The sequence below is a fragment of the Crocuta crocuta genome, unplaced genomic scaffold (assembly GCF_008692635.1).
Source record: "Crocuta crocuta isolate KB4526 unplaced genomic scaffold, BGI_CrCroc_1.0 scaffold219, whole genome shotgun sequence".
Taxonomy (NCBI): Eukaryota; Metazoa; Chordata; class Mammalia; order Carnivora; family Hyaenidae; genus Crocuta; species Crocuta crocuta.
The window spans coordinates 5,581,915-5,600,351 of NW_027551572.1; the positions used below are offsets into that span (position 1 = coordinate 5,581,915).

At 43.8% G+C, this 18,437-nt stretch overlaps 1 protein-coding gene and 1 pseudogene across 1 annotated transcript in view; one reads left to right on the plus strand and one right to left on the minus strand.

Annotated features, from left to right (window-relative positions):
* The first annotated feature begins 10,275 nt into the window (after positions 1 to 10,275).
* The window catches only part of CYBRD1 (cytochrome b reductase 1), a 30,355-nt gene continuing 22,193 nt past the window's right edge, over positions 10,276 to 18,437 (plus strand). The window contains exon 1 of the mRNA XM_077751191.1: positions 10,276 to 10,563. Within this exon, the coding sequence (XP_077607317.1) occupies positions 10,371 to 10,563 (193 nt within the window). The 5' untranslated portion in view covers positions 10,276 to 10,370. The remainder of the gene's footprint in view (positions 10,564 to 18,437) is intronic.
* Positions 17,313 to 18,437, minus strand: part of LOC144220810 (G protein pathway suppressor 2 pseudogene) — a 7,367-nt pseudogene continuing 6,242 nt past the window's right edge.

The following is an 18,437-nucleotide window of genomic DNA, read 5'->3' on the forward strand; positions in this document are numbered from 1 at the left end:
GGAAAACTTGGACACTTTAAACATTTGGACCATAGGTAAAGAGCAGTTTTTAAATATTAACTTGTTTTAGGATTGGAAAAATTGTAAAGAATATCTAGATTATTCCCCTTCTTAATTGTAGGTGAAAAGTGAGACACAGGGAGATTTTGGCTTGCCCAACAGATGAAAACAGTTTGAATACAGACTTTATCAGTCTGCTTACAGCATAAGCTGTAAGGCTCACTTCTTTCTTTTTTTGGTTTGGTTTTTATTTATTTTGAGAGAGAGAGAGAGGGAGAGGATGAGCATGAGTGGGGGAGGGGCAGAGAGAAACGGAGGGAAAGAATCCCAAGCACGGAGCCAGACGAAGGGCTTGATCCCATGAATCATGAGATCATGAGCTGAGCCGAAACCAAGAGTCAGACACTTAACCAACTGAGCCACCCAGACACCCCATTAAGGTTTACTTCTGATGCACAAACAATCCCGGTGATGGAGACCATTCAAGGAAAATAACTTTGCTCATTCTTTGGAGCTGGATTTTGGTAATAAAGAGGATATAGTTATTCTAGTGCTTATAGAGAATCATCACTTAAAAGGCTCCCACCAAAAATGTAAGGATGATGTTACATAAATATCCTTGTGTCCCAAATCGTACCACTCTAGAATCATAAAGTGTTCTAAATTTAATCTTGGAAAACTATTTAAGGTCAGGGTATATGAATATATTCTCAATTTCAATGTCAATGCCAAACCACAGAGATAAGGCTGGACTTCCAGATCATTATACATTTCCATAGGCCTTCCTGTTAGTTTCAGATAGGTGAGTCATGCAAATTCTCTCACAGAATAACTTCTAAAGGTAACTCTTCTGAAAGATACCAAATACAGGAGCCTGGGTGGCTCAGTCAGTTAGGCATCTGACTTTGACTCAGGTCAGGATCTCATGGTTTGTGAGATCGGGTTCTCTGCTGACAGCCCAGAGCCTGGAGCCTGCTTCAGATTCTGTGTCTCCCTCTCTTTCTGCCCCTCCCCGCTCACACTTTGTCTTTCTCTGTCTCTCAAAAATGAATAAACATTAAAAAAATTTTTTTAAAGGATACAAAATAAAATTGAGTTTTGATTACACATACTGATTGTACTCATCCAGTGTACATTTGCAATAAATGGAAATTTGAGTAATGAAGGATTTATTTTGCAGACATGTACATATTATAGGTACAGACACACGAACACATCACAAAACATATGGGGAAATATCTGGAAATATATATGGCAAAATGATATTAGTAGTTATTCATGGAGGGTGGGATTATAGGTGAATGTTTATTGGTTATCTTTATATTCCAGTTTCTTTTTTCAAAATAAATATTACGTGTGCTCAGGTGTGTATTTTTTTTAAGTTTATTTATTTTGAAAGAGAGAAGGAGCATGTGAGAGTGCTCAAGTAGGGGGAAGGGAGGTTGGGAGGAGGGGCAGACAGAGACTCATGGCTCATTCCCGGAAACCCATGAGATCCTCGACTGGAGCCAAAACCGAGAGTCAGACGCCCAACTGACAGAGCCACCTGGGGCCCCTCAGATTTATATTTTTAGATTATCTTTTGATGTAGTGTGGGGAACCCATGGCGGGGGGGAGGTGTGGCAAGAGTAGAAGCAACAAAACTTGTTGGATGGTTGTTTGCTCATCTGAGTTTGACAATAGGGTTGCTGGAATTAAATAGCAGCAGAAAAGATGGAAAGAAATGATTAGATTTCTCAAGGGGTAGAATGGACCCATTAACTGGATGTAGGGACTAACAAAGGAAGATAACCTCAAAAGACTGCTCTCTCTCTCTCTCTCCAAAATAAATTCAAAACATTTTTTAAAATATAGAACAATAACCATAGTTCTATAACATTATAACAATAAAGAGCATAACACTACCCTTTATTGGCAATGATGGGAAGGGACATAATTATTCAGTTCTGGTGAAATTGCTATAGTATTTTGTAGGATAATTAAGCAATTTGGTTTAAAATTTTTAATGTGATAGATTCACTTTTAGGAATTTTCCCTAAAGAAACAACCAGAAGTGTAAAATTATTTATGTATAAAGACATTCACTAAGGCAATTTCCTAGTAGTGAAAACCTGTAAACAACATAAATGCCAACTTAACAAATAGGATATTTGTTAAATAAATCATGGCAGTTTAGCATAGTATCTATGAGTGCAGGTCTGGAGCCAAAATACTTGAGTTTGAATCCCAATCCCACTACCTAACACTACGTCCTTACTATGGGAACTTAGACAAGTTGACTGCTGTGTAGCTCAGTTTACTCATCTCTAAGATGGAAATTATTCAGTATGTGGAAAGTTCATAGACCTGTGCCTGTGGCATACTAAATTGTCAATAAGTGTTAGTAATTCTCATGATGTTAGTATGACCATCAACTGTTAATACTTACCATGAAAGAGACCTGCAATCATTCCCTATTGATAGAGGGTGAAGGAAGGTTGAGTCTCCATCTGGGGACCATGATGGTGGGAGGAGGGTCTGAGTGTTGGACATTCTTGTACAAAATATGGGTGCTGGGAAGAAGAGCCAAGAGACAGGAAAAAGAGGGGCAAAAAGATACCCATGACAAACAAGTTCTGTTTGACACTCTTGCCTGGCCTGGCTATGCTTATAGAATACATCTACCAGACCATCAGTAAGTAAAAGATTAAACAATCAAGGGGCAGGCCTTTATCCTTGAGGAGGTGTGACACTCAGGACAACTCAGCATTTAACAATAGCTCTGGATTAAGAGGATACAAGTTTTTTTCTAGGTTAGTTTTCCAAGAGATGTATCAAGTTCTTCAAGTGTTGTGTTTCACATTCCTATCACAGTAGGATGGCGACTGCACTTTGTAAAATGTGAATTGGATATAGTTGATAGCTTTCCCCCCAGATTTCTGGGTACAAGTGTTGAAAGTACAGATTTACAAGCAAAAATAGCCTTAGAGTCCATTTAACTCAAGCATTCTCAAACTTTCGTGTGCCATGGACTCCTTCAGCAGGCTAAGTAAAACCTATGGACTTCTTTCCTGAATATTGTTTTAAAATGCATAAAATTTTTAAAACTAGGTTTACAAAGAAAACCAATTATGTTAAAAAGGAGTTATCAGAATTTAAAAGAAATTCTAATATAGTAGTATATGTGCTTTGTTATTGATGCATTACTAAGATCTGATACAGGTCTAACAACTGCTGAAAAATGATGAACACAAATGATTATCTGTAGCAACTCTTCCTTTTTCTTTTTTCTTTTTTATATTTTTAGAGAAAGAGAGAGCATAAGTAATGGAGAAGGGCAGAGGGAGAGAATTTCAAGCAGGCCCCATGCTCAGCACAGAGCCCAACATGGGGCTCAATCCCATGACCCTGGATCATGACCTGGGACAAAATCAAGAGTCAGGTGTTCAACCCACTGAGCCACTCAGACACCCTTCTGTAACAACTTTTAACAAGACCTAAAAATATCAGTGGTTTCTACTGGTGACAGAGTCATAGCCACTACAAATACTAGTGTAGTTTGTTGTCTGCATTCATAATTAAAGAAATTGCTAAATTTCAGTTATAACTTAAGAAAATAAAGATGAAGTCCCCTCCCCACCCCCCTCATCCAGATTCTACCCACAGACTAGGTCAAGAACCCAGATCTAGTTCCAAGCCGTCCTGTCACTGCAGCCCAGTTTTTGGCCCCTGTAAATTGTCTGATTATATAGCAAGCTAGTAGCAGATTGAAGCCCCAGGGCAATGAATACTTCCTCATTCCAACTGCTTCCTGTTGACTGGAATCTCAAGGATCTAGTCTTGGAGGCAACACATAAATGACAGAAGCCAAGCTAAATTATTTTGGAGCAAAAATAAAATTTGGACTTACACCATTTGGTTCTCTTTAAAAAGAACTTCTAACAGGAATTACAGTCTCTTCCTGAGATCCAGTGAGGTCAGTTTAAGTTGTTTGCAGATAAAATTTATTCAGCCAAATATTTGAGTATTGGAAATTCTTGTACACAATATGGGTGCTAGAAAGAAGAACAGCCAAGAAAGGGGCTCGATCCCACAACCCTGGGAACATGACCTGAGGCGAAATCAAGAGTTGGAGTGCTCAACAAACTGAGGCACCCAGGCATCCCCTTTTCCATATTCTTGATGCTCTGGTGTTTGGGGTCTGGTGGACCTGGGGTCTGCCCCTCTCAGGGTTAACTAATTCCTAGAGACAACAATTTGCCTGCCAGCACACCTCTGACATGTAGATCATCCACTTTAGAGTCCATTCCCCTACCCAGCTCTTTTATCCAATTCCAAGACTGTCTGGGCACCATCCCCTGCCCTAATGACTACAGGGCCAGGTACCAGACCAACTGGGGACCACCCCTATAAACCAGAGCCCACAGAAATTCTTCAAACTATCCAATCATAAGTGTATTCTGCTTGCCTACCTTGTCTTGTCCATTTGTTCCTTGGAAAACCCTAATAAAGACTCCAGCCTGCAGTGCCTCTTTCTGCCTGCTCATCTTGTTTTAGTGCTTCCCTGTGTGGCCCTGTGTGGCCCTGCAGGGCATGCCTGCAGTGCTTCCTGTTCATGGGGGACCATGAATATAAAAAAGTAACTTCTTCCTTGATGACAGTCCTTTTCATATCTGTGTGCCATACTCACCCATACACAATAAATCTCAGCACATTTTTAGAACACCACACACCCTAAAATGAGAGCAGCAGCAAATAAGGTAGGCTAAATCATCACCTCAAAGGAGTTTATATTTTACTCTAGGGTTTATAAGTTTGTGTGGGGAGGAGGGCCCTAAGGTTCATTGAACCAGGGCGCCTGGGTGGCACAGTCAGTTAAGCATCCAACTCTTGGTTTTGGCTCAGATCATAATCTCATGCTTTGTGAGCTCAAGCCCCACATTGGGTTCAACAGATGGCAGTGCAGAGCCTGCTTGGGATTCTCTCTCTTCCTCTCTCTCTCTGCCCATCTCCCTCATGCACTGTTTCTCTCAAAATAAGTAAACTTTAAAACAAATAAAACATACATAAATTGAACCTAGCTATGGCCAAACCGCATTCTTTTCTTCTTCAGCTGGTTATTTACAGCTAACCTATAGAGTAAAGGTGGTAGATAAGAATTGGGGAATCAAAGAATTGAATCCTGTCTCTCTTCTGCCTGGACAAAACTCCACCTACTAATATCTGGGCTGAGGAGATAGGGCCCGAATAGGGCCATTGCAATTTTATTTTGACAGATGATTAAATGATTAGGATGAGTTACCAATCCCTTTCCCAAGTGCTTCCTGCCTCACCAAATTCTCATGGGATGATGATGGAAGCAATTTTAAAAATTAAATAAAGGATCAGTTAGATCTTACAGAGCAGTATAGTGTGGGCGAGCAAAAGTAATACTTTGATCTACCATCCTCACCCCCACATCCCAAAGGGAAGAGCGCCTATTGAGTTAGGCCTTTGGCTTGGGAACCTTTTAAGGTGATTTACTCACTTCCTCTGTTCTCCCCAGAGAACTCTCCCACATCTGCCTCTTCTTGTGTTTGCTTCCCAGGCTGGTATACCATTCTGCTCCCTCAGGAAGAGAGTTACTTCTACCTCTTCCCAAACTGGGGTTCCTGAAATGAAGTCTATTCTTACTCCAGCTCTGTCCTCTTGGGACAGGTAGACTCAGAAAGCCTCTTGAGTTAGGGAGGTGGTAGAGGCTGATTCCACAGCTAGTCTCCCCACAGCCAGAGCTGGAGATAATCTCCTCACCAGTTGCCTCAAAGGAGAAACAGCTCAGCAAAGCCCACACTTACTTTTTTCCCCAAAGACAGCACAGTCTAGCCTCACGTAGGGAAGTATATTCCTCCCATTAACATGGGTTTCTGTTATTTTCAAAGTCCTGAACTTTGCCTTATTTTGCTAGGAGACTTTAACCACTGCGTGAGCTTGTTTTACATCATGCGTCATGGTGTCAGCTGTGAGTCACTGAGACAGCTTTCTGATTCCCAAATCTCTTGTCCAGTAGAAGGGAGAACAGGAAGATGTGTGAGCTCATTCCTCCTATGTGTGGTTTTTTTCTTGTTTCATATATTCCTCTTTTCATAATATATCCTAAGAAGGCAGAGACAATTAGACAGGGCTAGGAGAACAGTAGTATTAGGTGAGATAATTTTTCTACTTATCTCTGTCAGGGTCCTGAAAGAAACAGCTGGTTTGACAAAGGTTTAATTGAAAAGAGTGTAATAAAGGATGTATTTAGAGACGTGCAAACAAACTTAAGAAAATCCAGCAAAGAATGGTGAAAACAGGTGACAAGCAAGGGGATGCCCAGCACCACACACAGGCCTTATATAAGCAAGGGGGCATGGCGTTATTAGACTCTGGGAGAGCTAGAGTTATGGAAGAGGGGCCACTCAAATATTGTGTGGCAAAGGAACACAACCACTGCAAAAACCATGGCCTGGCAAAGGGGCACAAGTGGATAAATAGGTTGACCTCTCTTGCTTCCTGCCCTCGAATATCTTTCAGTGCACTGGCCAAAGCCAATTGGAAGCTAATGGGCAAGAAGCCTACCAGGGCAGAAGGCAAGCCAAAGAAGGATGGAGAATGGAGAGGCAGAGTAACCAACACACAGTCAATATTTGAATATAAAATCAGTCCACTTACCCAACAAGGCAAACCACTATGCACATCTCATTATACATTAGAATAGTGGACTCTGTATGCACCAAGAGATATGTCACCATTACTCATGGAAATTCAATAGATAAATGGCATATAGAACACTTGGATCCTAATCTCATGACACGTGGAGTTTGGATTTTCTTTTCCCATTCCTTAACATCCTATCTCCTTACTCTGCATTCTATGTCTGGTAGGAACAAAATTTAAAAAAAGCCTGTCAATATGTACATGTTTGTAGCATCACAGGTTTTTAGGAAGGCTATCATGTTCATTTCCCACTCTCCCACCCCCCCCCCATGCACATCAGGAATCCCTTTGATAGCATTGCTGACAGGTTATCTAGTCCGACTTTGGTGACAAATTGTTTACTGTCTCCCAAGGGGAACTCCTAGTATTGAATAACTCTTGTTTTAAGAAAATTAATACTAAGCCATGATAATATTTATTAAAAAATTTCCTCTTTTGAGTGACAAGTTTTATCAAAGTGCTATCCTTAAAGGATATTAAGAAACAAAGACCAGGCTTGAAAATCCCCTGAGCGAACAAAACCAGTTTAGTTATACAAACAAAGATTAATTTAGCTTATTTTGCAAGACTGACTTGACAAAGGTCGTTTCTTGCTTATGCTTCTGGAAATCATAAGCAAAACTTGAACTGTTTCCTGAGATTGATATAACCACTGATCAATTATCTACTTTTAAAAAATTTTGAATATTAAGACCAGTCACTGTGGAAGCACCTGTGTGGCTTAGTCTGTTAAGTACCCAACTCTTGATGTTGTCTCAGGTTATGATTTCATGGCCTTGAGATCGAGCCCCACATGAGGCTCTGTGCTGAGCATGGGGTCTGTTTGGGATTCTCTCTCTCTGGCCCTCCCTCCCTCTCTCTCAAAATAAATAAATTTAAAAAATACAAACATTAACTAACTGTGAAAAAGAATCAAATCGCTGCTTTCTAAGTATATAAGCTGCTTTATAACAATATGCCTGTACCCCTGAACCTCTTTCCCTGTTTTGGTTTAAATGCTTCTATTTTGCAAACTGCCTTTTGGTGTGTGTACAATAAATAAACCTTTAGTAATCACTGCTTCCATGATTCATTGGTTTTCTGTTCTTTCTGAACTTTTGAGAACAGCTTAAAAGTTGAAAGTCTCTCAGTTTAGCTTCTGACTTCAAGATGATTGAATACCATCCATACCACTTGGCCACATTTTCATTCTCCTGAAATGTTTTGTTAAATGGAATCTGGAAAAACAGATGATTCTTCTTTTTCTTCTCCTTCTCCTTCAGCTCCATGCCCAGGATAGAGCCCAAAGCAGAGCCCAAAGCTTGAACTCACGACCCTGAGATCAAGACCTGAGCTGAGATCAAGAGTCAAACTCTTAACCAACTGAGCAACCCAGCTCCCCTCTCTCGCCTCAGAATCCCAGAGATTCTTATTTCCTGCTTCTGTGGAGAAAAATAAACTCACGAGTGAAGTGCAGATGTTGAGTTAAGGGGGTGAAGAGCTAACTGGGAACAAGGAGTAGACACTTTAAGGGAGGAGAATAGGGACACAATGACATTGTTAAAAGATTGCTAAAGATCACAAAGGAAAAGCAGCAGCATAAAATTAAACAGGGAACGTTTGCAGCACTTGGGAACCAGAAAAATCTGAAAAAATAAAACCAGAAGATTCAGTGATAGTTTACAGGTTTACTCATACCTTTTCCCACTCTGTTGTATGTCCTGGGAGGCTGACCTATACGGACTGTATCAATTATCCTCTGGCTTCTGATTAGGGTCAGCCATTTGGGACTCTGGACAGGAGATTGGAGGGGAAGAAAGTACAGCTAGAATATTCATCTTGACTCATTCTCCCTGTGGGGTCGCTGCAGGCTGGCTGCGTCCCTCATCTCAAGGCTATAACCTCAGTCAGGCTGAGGACTCTTTACACAGCTCTCTCTTTCTCTCTTTCTGGATTCCAGTAACCCTCTTTCCTTCAGGAATGGGCACGGCAAAACCCTTGTGGTTTCCCACACCCTGCCCACAACTTTGTAAATAGCTGTGTTCATTATTAAGTTGCCCGTTGGAGTGTGCCACCTGTTTCTAGCCAGGACCCTGATACACACAGTTTGATTCATTTCCCCCCAAAAACTTTACTGAGTAACTCTCCAGGGGGCTGTTTGGGGAGTGGAGACAGCCACAGGAACAGATGTTTATATCACATCTTGATAAATGATGCAGCCAGGCATTGGATGGGGAGGTGAATGGGTGGAGGCATAAAACAGTCAGAGGCAGGAGCAGATTCAGAGAAGGTTTCTTGGTAGAGATGGGGTTAGGAAAATTTAGAAGCAAGGATGTGGGTAGAGTGGTCAGTAGCTGGGTGAGAAGTTTACAACCATGGACATCAGGGGCAGTAAGGGTGTGAAAGGATGAGAGTGGAGGGTTAGGTTGGGCCAGACCTTTAGAAAGCCTTGTACTGTGGGGAAGGGTCCTCCCTTTCCATTTGCTTATTCTTCCTCTCTTTCTCTCTCCACCAAGGGAAAAATAATGACATAGGTGAAGTCTGCAGCCTTCTACTCTTAACCCTAATCCCGCCCTACTACTAGGGCTTGACACTCCTACTTCCTGGGCTGAAAACCGATCTTTTCTGTTGAAAATCACTTCCATACAGCATCTGCACATTCTTAGGGCTTTCAGAATGGCAACAAGACATGATAGTAAACCAGTCCTTGGAAACGAGCTACAGAAGAGGGCTAGAAGTGAATGTTCCCAAATGCATTCTAGAAGCCCTAACAACCAGAATCTCCTCCTTTTTAAAAAAAAAAAAAAATTTTTTTTAACGTTTATTTTTGAGACAGAGAGAGACAGAGCACGAGCTGGGGAGGGGCAGAGAGAGAGAGAGAGGGAGACACAGAATCTGAAACAGGCTCCAGGCTCTGAGCTGGCTGTCAGCACAGAGCCCGTCGCGGGGCTGGAACCCACGGACCGGGCGATCATGGCCTGAGCCGAAGTCGGCCGCTTAACCAACTACTGAGCCACCCAGGCGCCCCAGAGTCACCTCTTCTTTAACAGCAACAGAGAGCACCACCACGTTTCTTGTCTAATGGAGAACCGCTGTTACGGTTACAAATAGGTTTGTACAGCTGAGCGCATTCAAGAGCCGTTATTTCTTACACTATGTAGGCAAGTCCAGGTTCCAGGTGATGTCTGTCTGCCTTCCCTCTCTAAAGCTCAAACTGCAAGCAGTTTGCTTTGCTGGGTAGGGCCTCCTTGGAGCATTCCTGGCATTGAAGACGGCCAATCCTCGACTCTGAGGCTCAGGAGGCTTCCTTAATCCAAATCAACACACAGTCCCATCTCTTCTCATAACCTAGAGTGAGCACCACTGCCTTCGCCTCCCCACAAATAAGAGACGAGGGCAGAGTCCAAAGCAAGCGGTGGGGACGGAATCCTCCGAGCTCTCTCGCTCTCAACAACGAACCGGATCGGTTACCGGATTCCGGGCCAGGGGGCGGCCCGAGATCTCGGGGGGTGGGGCGGATTTCTGAGCGCGAGCTGCCCACCCTCGGGAGGCCCCACACGCCGGCAGGCGCGCGGCGAAGCCCCTCCTCCCGGGCGGAGACGGCTCCCAGGAGTGCCCGGAGCCCGCCGCCGCCGCCTGGCAGTTTCTGTCGCTGCCGAGGCGCGGAGTATGGGGCTCTGATGGCCATGGACGGCTACAGGGGCTTTCTGGGGCTGCTGGTGTCGGCGCTGCTCGTCGGCTTCCTGTCCGTGCTCTTCACCCTCATCTGGGTCCTCCACTACCGGGAGGGACTCGGCTGGGATGGGACCGCGCTCGAGTTTAACTGGCACCCGGTGCTCGTGGTCACTGGCTTCGTCTTCATCCAGGGCATCGGTACTGGGCACCTCCCGGGAGGCAGCGGGGAGGGACGCGCCGGCCGGGGTCCCTGACCGATTCCGGCCGAGGGGGGGCTGACGGGGTCGGGCNTGGGTTAACTCTTTGCTGCGAGTGGCCGGGGCGCGCGTGAGGCATCCCCATGATACCAGAAAGCGGAGCCGAGGAGGGAGGCCGCAGTGCCGAGCGTCCCTAGCCCCCTAGCCCCGAAAATCGCCCCCCTGTGGACGGAGCCTGCGCAGTCGGGGGGGGCCGAGACGCTCTTTAGGCGAGGCCTTCTCCGAACTTTCTTCACGGCTGCAGAGTAGAAGGGGAAGGCGGGAAAAGGTGGGGCGAGAATTGGTCTCCCGTGGTCTCATCCTCAGCCTTGAGTGAAAGGGTGAGCGAAGCATCATCTCTGGTTTCACCTCTCCTAGAGCGTTCATTTCAGTCCAGCCCTGGAAGCTGCCAGGACACAAAAGGGTGTTAGGCTGCCCTGCCTGGGCCGCGGACGGACTTGAACCCAACTTGTTTTTGTGGCTTCCGACTAGCGAAAGTTGCCCCCGCCGGGCTTCTGTTGGGCGCTGGCGGCGAAGCGGGGCGGGGGCTGCCAGGCAGGGCTTGCGGCTGCCTGGCTCCCGGGGACCCTTGTGCTTGAGACAACACTGGGGTTTGCTGTGTCCACGTTTGGCCCCACAAGAGTGCAGCTCCGGGCCTGCACTCGCTCCCTGGGATGCGACTAGCTCGGAGGGAGGTTTCAGTTGATGACAGATTTTGTTTTTGTTTTTCTCCTGTCCACCCCCCTCCTCCCTCAATACATGACAGTTTTTATTGTGGTCGTATAGTGCTGCTCACAGCGTCCTGATGATTTCCTTCCTTCCTCTGCTGTTTGGCTGGAGGAACCTCCAGCTAGTGGTGCAAGCGCCATTTATTTGTAGCCACTTTTCAAAAAGTGAAGTCAAGGCCTGGCTGACAAAGTATTTAGAAGTGAACTGGGTTTATACCTCAGAAAACAAGGGACACAAGTGTAAATAAAGGCTTCAGAAAGAGGTTCCCCCCCGGGCTGAAACCTCTAGCCTTGGCTTGGAGCAGGCTGCCTCTTCTCCACCAATGTCTGGCTCTCCAAATCAAAGAAGCTAACAAAAAAGCTCCGACCTCATTCCTGAAGAAAAGATTTTTGTTTCCGTTCCAAACTTGTGCTGCAGCCTCAGCAGGTGTGGCCAGCATTCTCCCGCTCAGGGTTATAGTGGCAGACAAGTTGCTAATGCTTCCCTTACCTGGGTTGTGATAGTCATGGGGGTGCGAGCGCCACCCTCCACCAAGTTATTTCCTTACGTAAGTCCCACATATTTTGCTACTGACCTAAAATAAGAAAAACATACTCAAGTTCCAAAGTCACTGTCATCAAAAACACCCTTTCCTTTGTGGTGCAGCCCTTAACTTTGGCCAGAGCTGTCAACATCTCCTGTTTGCTCAAAGTAGTGGAAACAGTCTCTTCATCTTTTCCAACCAGCCCTGCAGAACAGCTTCTAATACCAAGAAAGTTTCCAGAGTCTTCTTATAATTTAGGGTCAGGGAAACATAGATGATATTAGTTGTCTCCTGACTTACCAAAGAGGAGACAGTCACAAAACTATCGCTGATATTTATTGAGTGCTTTCTGTATGCCCACTAAGTGCACTCTTTCACAGTTATGTAGAATAAACAAGGGCACAGAGCAGTTAATATGCTCATTTGTTGCAGAGTGTTCTTAAGAGAAGCAAAAACTCTTCATCTCATATACACTTTGAAATGGTTTATCCGTGTTAGAGCCCATTAGAGTTCCTAAAAATTTAGTTTCTTGAAACTTTGGACGTTCCTTAATCTGTTTATACTCACTTTTGAGCAAAAATGTGCGAATGGATATTTTGGAAATGTTCATCTGTTGCTTTTATGCAAACCTTGCATTTCTTAAGCTAAGTTACGGGGTTTGTATTAGTTTTGGAATGTTTGTCCTGTCAACATTCCCCATCCTGTTTATTATGTGGATTCCAGACTTGCAAAGCACTTTAATCATATAATGCATTTCAGTGGCAGAAACATAAGCTTTTTCATACATACAGGCACATGCATTGTATAACTGAGTTCTTGTGAATCTTGGTTCACCCAGCACTTCCTCCTATCCAGCAGTAGGAGGGAAACACCCTTTACAGACGAACCATGTTAAAACAGACGTTTTTACTGTCTCAGTGAGGAAATTTTTAGGTTTTGCTATTTCAGATCTCTAGTAATGAATACGATAAAATTGAGTTTGTGATGCACAGATATTTAGAGATGAGGAAGGGAAGGCTAAAGTCCAGTTATTACTCTGAACATGAAATGCCTTACAGATATAATACACGGACAATAGACAATATTTAAAACCATTTGAGAACAAGTAAAGAGTCCTGTGAAGCACTGTAAGTCCTGTCAGAAGTAAGCTCTGGAGTAAGCATAAAAGTTATAAAATAAATGCCTGTGTGTTGCGGGGGTGGTGGTGGTGGGGTATGCGCACACCTAAATACACATTGTCCAGATATATTTTGAGAAATCTATGTATTCTAAAATAGACTATAATAGACAATAAGATATCTAAAACTGAAATAAAAATTTAAACTAGTGGGAAACCTAGCGAACATGAATGAAGAAGAGTTTCAAAGAGAACTTTAGAAGGGGCTTTGTGCTTCTCTTAAAAGGATTGTTTCCCATGAAATAAGTATACTGCCAGGAAATCAGAGAAACAGCCCTTGAAAAGAAAGCCACAGAAAAGACTGAAATAAATAAACCCTCTCAAAGTGGCAGTTGACCTTTTAAAAGGTTCAGCAAGGTGGAATGTGTTATTTGGTAAAAGGTAGAAAATTCAAGTATATAAATTTGGTGAATAGAAGCCTCGGCAATTCTACACTCCTTCCTTTCCACAGGCAGAACTGTTTACTGTATAAACTGAAGGAAGAGAAATTGAATAGTATGGTGATCTCAAGTTGGCTTTGTGAGAGAATCTAACTACATTTAAGTAACATTTAAAAGACTAAGAAAAAGAAATTGAGTAGGTCTGAAATTAAGACTGTTGGCATAGCCTATTAATGTATCTCAAAGTGACCAAATCCAAGTCCACTTAAATGTATTTGAAAAGGCTTTTGGCGTAGAACCTGGCAAAGAAGATAATGGACAAAGTGCCCCAGATACCATCTCCAAAACCAGCCTTGAAGACACCATTAATAATGAAACCTACCAAGTTTAGGGAAGAGAGGGTTTTTGCAAAGTATAAAGACACAATTCAAGGCAACCCAAAACACGTGTTTTTTTTTTGTTATACATAAATACATGCAGATCTCTTTGTAATGTAACTAATAAAAATGTTTTAGTACTAGGCTTAAGAAATAAATGTTCACTGTTGTATATCTGGCACCTAGAATAACAACTAGGTCTGGCAAATGGTAGGCCAATAAATAGTAATTGAATAAATGAGTGATTAGTTCTGTACCATCATTAAATTCTTAGTAACAAAATGCAATTTTACTCATTTTATAATGATAATAATAGCATCTAAAGTAAATGTGCCCTCCCTCCCCCCTTCAGTGATTATCCTGTTTAGCCAGTTTGGCAACACTGGTTTATTAGGGAAGAATGGGCATCAGATTATATTGGAAATGCATCTTTATTCTGAAGCCCTCAGGGTCATTAGAATGTTGCTACGTATGACCTGTGCCTCCTCTTGCCAACCTAAAGGCTTCATCACTTCAGTTCTCTCTTCCTTCTGCATCTCCCCCTGTTGGATTATTTCCAACATGTTTCTCCCCCCGTTGGATTATTTCCAACGTGTTATAATCTCTATCGTCTTAAAAACAACCACACTCTTAACCCATCCTTCTGGATGTTCATACAGTCATCCTGGATTCCTCTTTTCCTGTCACACATCTCACTCAGTCCTTCAAATAATTATATAGATGCCAGACTTAAAACACAGTATTACCCAGATTCTTACCATTGACTATTTTAGTTATTTATTCACTCAGTGGCTTTTTCTACTAGAATGTAAGCTCCTTTGAAGCTCCCTTGTCTGTTTTCTTCACTGCTGTATCCATGGTGTGTAGAACATTACCTAACTTGTAGTCAGCATTCAATAAATATTTACTAAATTAATGCAAGTTTGGTCAGTCCTCTAAACCAGGGGCGATACCTACAGGGATGGCTTATAAAGTAACTATGTGAAGTGGATTAGGTGTGTGGCACCCATTAGAATGTCTTCCTATGTTCAACTAATCATTCAGACACACAGACCGCCAAGACCACACTGGGCACCAGCCTACTCAGAGGATTTAGGATAGGAACCAGAGCTTGCTAGTGTGACAGCATCGGGTATTCTTTTTCTTTCTTTCTATTTTGTGTGTCTGTGATTTTTTAAAAAAATGTTGATTAATTTATTTTGAGAGGGGGAGAGAGAGTACAAGTGGGGAGAGGCAGAGAGAGAGGGAGAGAGAGAATCCCAAACAGGCTCCGAACTGTCAGCAGAACCCGATGTGGGGCTCAATCCCACGAACCACAAGATCATGACCTGAAACCAAGAGTCTGACACTTAACTGACTGAGCCACCCAGGTGCCCCAAACAGACATCCTTTCTGCAATGGTTCATGTAGCAGCCATATATCTCTCCATAAACTAGCCTCTCTCCAGGTGACAGTTTATTCCCCGGAGATGAGATCTGCATTGGAGGGATCAGAGCTTAAGGTCCCCATGTCCCAAAGGAACCAGTATCTCTTGCAATACTCTATAGGCCTGGCTTCCACTCTTCCTGCAGGGGATATATAGTGAGTTGAACAGTGTCCCCCAAAAAGATATGCCCAAGTCCTATTCTTATGGACCTGTGGATGTGACCATGGTGTCTTTACAGATGTAAAGTTATGGATCTCAAGATGAGATCATCCTGATTTAGAGTGGGCCCTAAATCCAATGACTTGTGTCCTTAGAAAAGAGAAGATCTGAGACACAGAGAGGGGAAGGCAATATGAAGATGGAGACAGAGATTGGAATGATGTGTCAACAAGCCAAGCAACACCACGAGTTGCTAGTAGCCACCAGAAGCTAGGAGAGAGGTATGGACCGGATTCTCCCTTAAAGCCTCCAGAAGGAACTAGTTCAGTCAACACCGTGATTTTGGCCTTCAGAACTGTGACAGAATACATTTCTGTTATTGGAAGCCACTCAGTTTTTTTGGTATTTTGTTATGGTAGCCCTAGGAAACCAAAACAGGGTATAACAGTTATCATTGCACTCTGGGAAGCCCAGAGTTTGGCATTCTTATCAGGTGTTTATAGATTTTTCATTGTTTTTCCCAGTCTAGACACAGTTTACCAATCATGGGGTTATTTTCATTGTAAGCAATGTTTCCTAATAACATTCGTGTCAAGCCACTTTATCCGTTAACTAAGACCATTAACCAAAGGTCACATCCTCATGCAGCTCAAGGCAAATGCCTTCTGTGTGTGCGTGCTGAGGGCGGAGGGAGGACTGTAAAGAATTGGAGAGTGTCTACTCTTGACAAAATAGGAAACCTCTTAGCTGCAGCAGATGGTGGCTGTATGGGGATGCCAGCCCAAAGTGGCTAGAGCTTCCCATTATCCAGGAAAATACAGATTTTTAAAAACAGGTTTAATTTAAAAGTAAACTAGCCACAAAACCAAAACAAAACCCCCTGTGCTGATCAAACAAAACACATCTATGGACCAAATTCAGTCTATACCTCCCAGGTTACAAGTGACTTTGGCTAGAGCTTTCTGTCTTGACTTCATGGGATTGAAATTTTTCCACTTAAAAATTAGAATAATGTTCTCTTTTAAGAAAATAGACCGGAAATATTTGTCATAACTTTTTTTCTTCCTGTAGAAACTTTCTTAAAAGGTCAAAATAAGCTTTGAAAGAACAGTACAGACTTTGGCTGTACTTTTCCAAGTTTGTTCATTCATCCAGTTTTCATATATCATTCTATTTAATTAACATACATTTATTAAGCACGTATTGTATGCCAGACACTGTCTAAAACAAATAAGTAAAATGCAGCCATGCCTACAAGCTGTTCCCACTTGAGTTTGTTAGAGCTGAGTTAACAGTTTTCTTTTAGAAAACTTGAGCGCTAATGTGGGGGGGAGGGGGGATGGGCATGGAGGAGGGCACTTTGGGGATGAGCACTGAGTGTTATGTGGAAACTAATTTGACAATAAACTATTTGTAAAAAAAAAAAGAAAAGAAAACATGAGCACTAAATATTTATAGCTGGCTAGGATTTGACATTCAGGTCCTAATTTTAGAGATTCTCTGACGAGGGCCAGACAAAAAGGTGATAATTAGAGCCAGTATATTTCTCATTTGTTATAAAATTGATGTGAAGCATAGGAAAATATAGCTCGTGTTTCTAACAATGCAGAATTTCTGGATACTTAAATATCTAGCAATTAATTGAATTTTTCCCTCTTCACACACTCTTTGGTACCAAGTAGCCACCTTTGTGGTAATTTCAGTCTCTTCAAAAGGATGCTTCAGTGCCAAGATACTAAAACCAATCTCCCAAATCATCTAAGTTGCTTCCTACATTTTGATTCTCTAAAGGTTTTTTAGTTTCATGATCTTCGTACTATTGAGACAGTTTGAATACACAGACATGTTCCAAAGATCAGATTGATTGATTGATTGATTGATTGATTGATTGATTGCAGTGGCAGGTAGATTTTTTTTGGACTGGGACACACTGGGCACCCTCATTGTGGCAGGGAGTAGGGGTGAGATTGAAGAGAAAAATCTGATGGTCGCTTGTGGTAGAACGGAGAATTCTGGCTGTGCTGGATGAAGGAGCCAAGGGCCAGGTTGGCTGGTAGCTGTAAAGCCCGACTTTCCTGCCGGTTGCGTCTGCACAGGTCGCTGGGGAGAGGCAGAGTCCAGGGGCTGGACGCAGAGCTTGGGGGTGCATGCGGTGCAGGGAGGAAGAGTCAGGAAAACCAGTCTGTTGGTTAGTATGTTGCATCTGTTTTTGTAAGGGCTTTTGTCAGGACAGGTCGCCACCAGCCTAGAGGAACCCCACCTGGGTGGGCTGACAGCGGCTGTGCACTGCATAGGGCTGTGGCTGTCACAGGTACTGCACTGCCGGAAACGCCGCAGGTGCTCTGAGCTGCTGGCTAGGGCCGGCTAAGCGGGACCATAGCGAGCTGGGCAGTCCCGTAAGCACTGCCGAGACTACCTGCGTATTGGCCGCCCTCTGGGTGTCCCTGCGAAAGCCGCTACTGAGCTCGCTTCGCGCACGGTTGTAAGCACTTGGGGTCCGAACATCTGTTTGGCTCTGTCAGCCACTATGAGGGTGGTGCCTGGGAGATTGTGCCCTCCAGGGGCCCCGTGCATGCTAAGAGGAGCTCCTGTGTGAGCAGTCAGGCTCTGCTGGTACGCAGCTAATGTCAGCCTGGGCAGGTCACTGTGCTCCTGAAGCCTCCATTTCTCATCCTCACGTAAAACTTTCTTGAGCTGCCGGAAAAGCTGGTGCTTCTCTTCTTGTAGGGCCCAAAGCTTCTCCTGCAACCGAGATTTGTTCCTTGTTTTTCTCTAGCGACATTCTTTCTACCATATCCTTTTTCTTCCTTCGCCCTGAGCTTCCTTCGTCTTCTGTTCCATCATCTTGTCCACCTCTTCCCCCGCCTGCTGCTTGCAATCGCGCTCCATCTTGCGTGCTGCTGCAACGCCCCGGCCACGGCGTTGGAAAGCTTGGGGCGCTCCGGGAGCGCAGGCACGCTGCTTCTGGGGACGCTCCGGCCGTGGGCACCCGGCTCTGTCACGGATTGCCAGACCTCGGGCTGGGCCTACCCGGAGGCGGGCGTCCAGGCGGGGGTCGCGCCCGG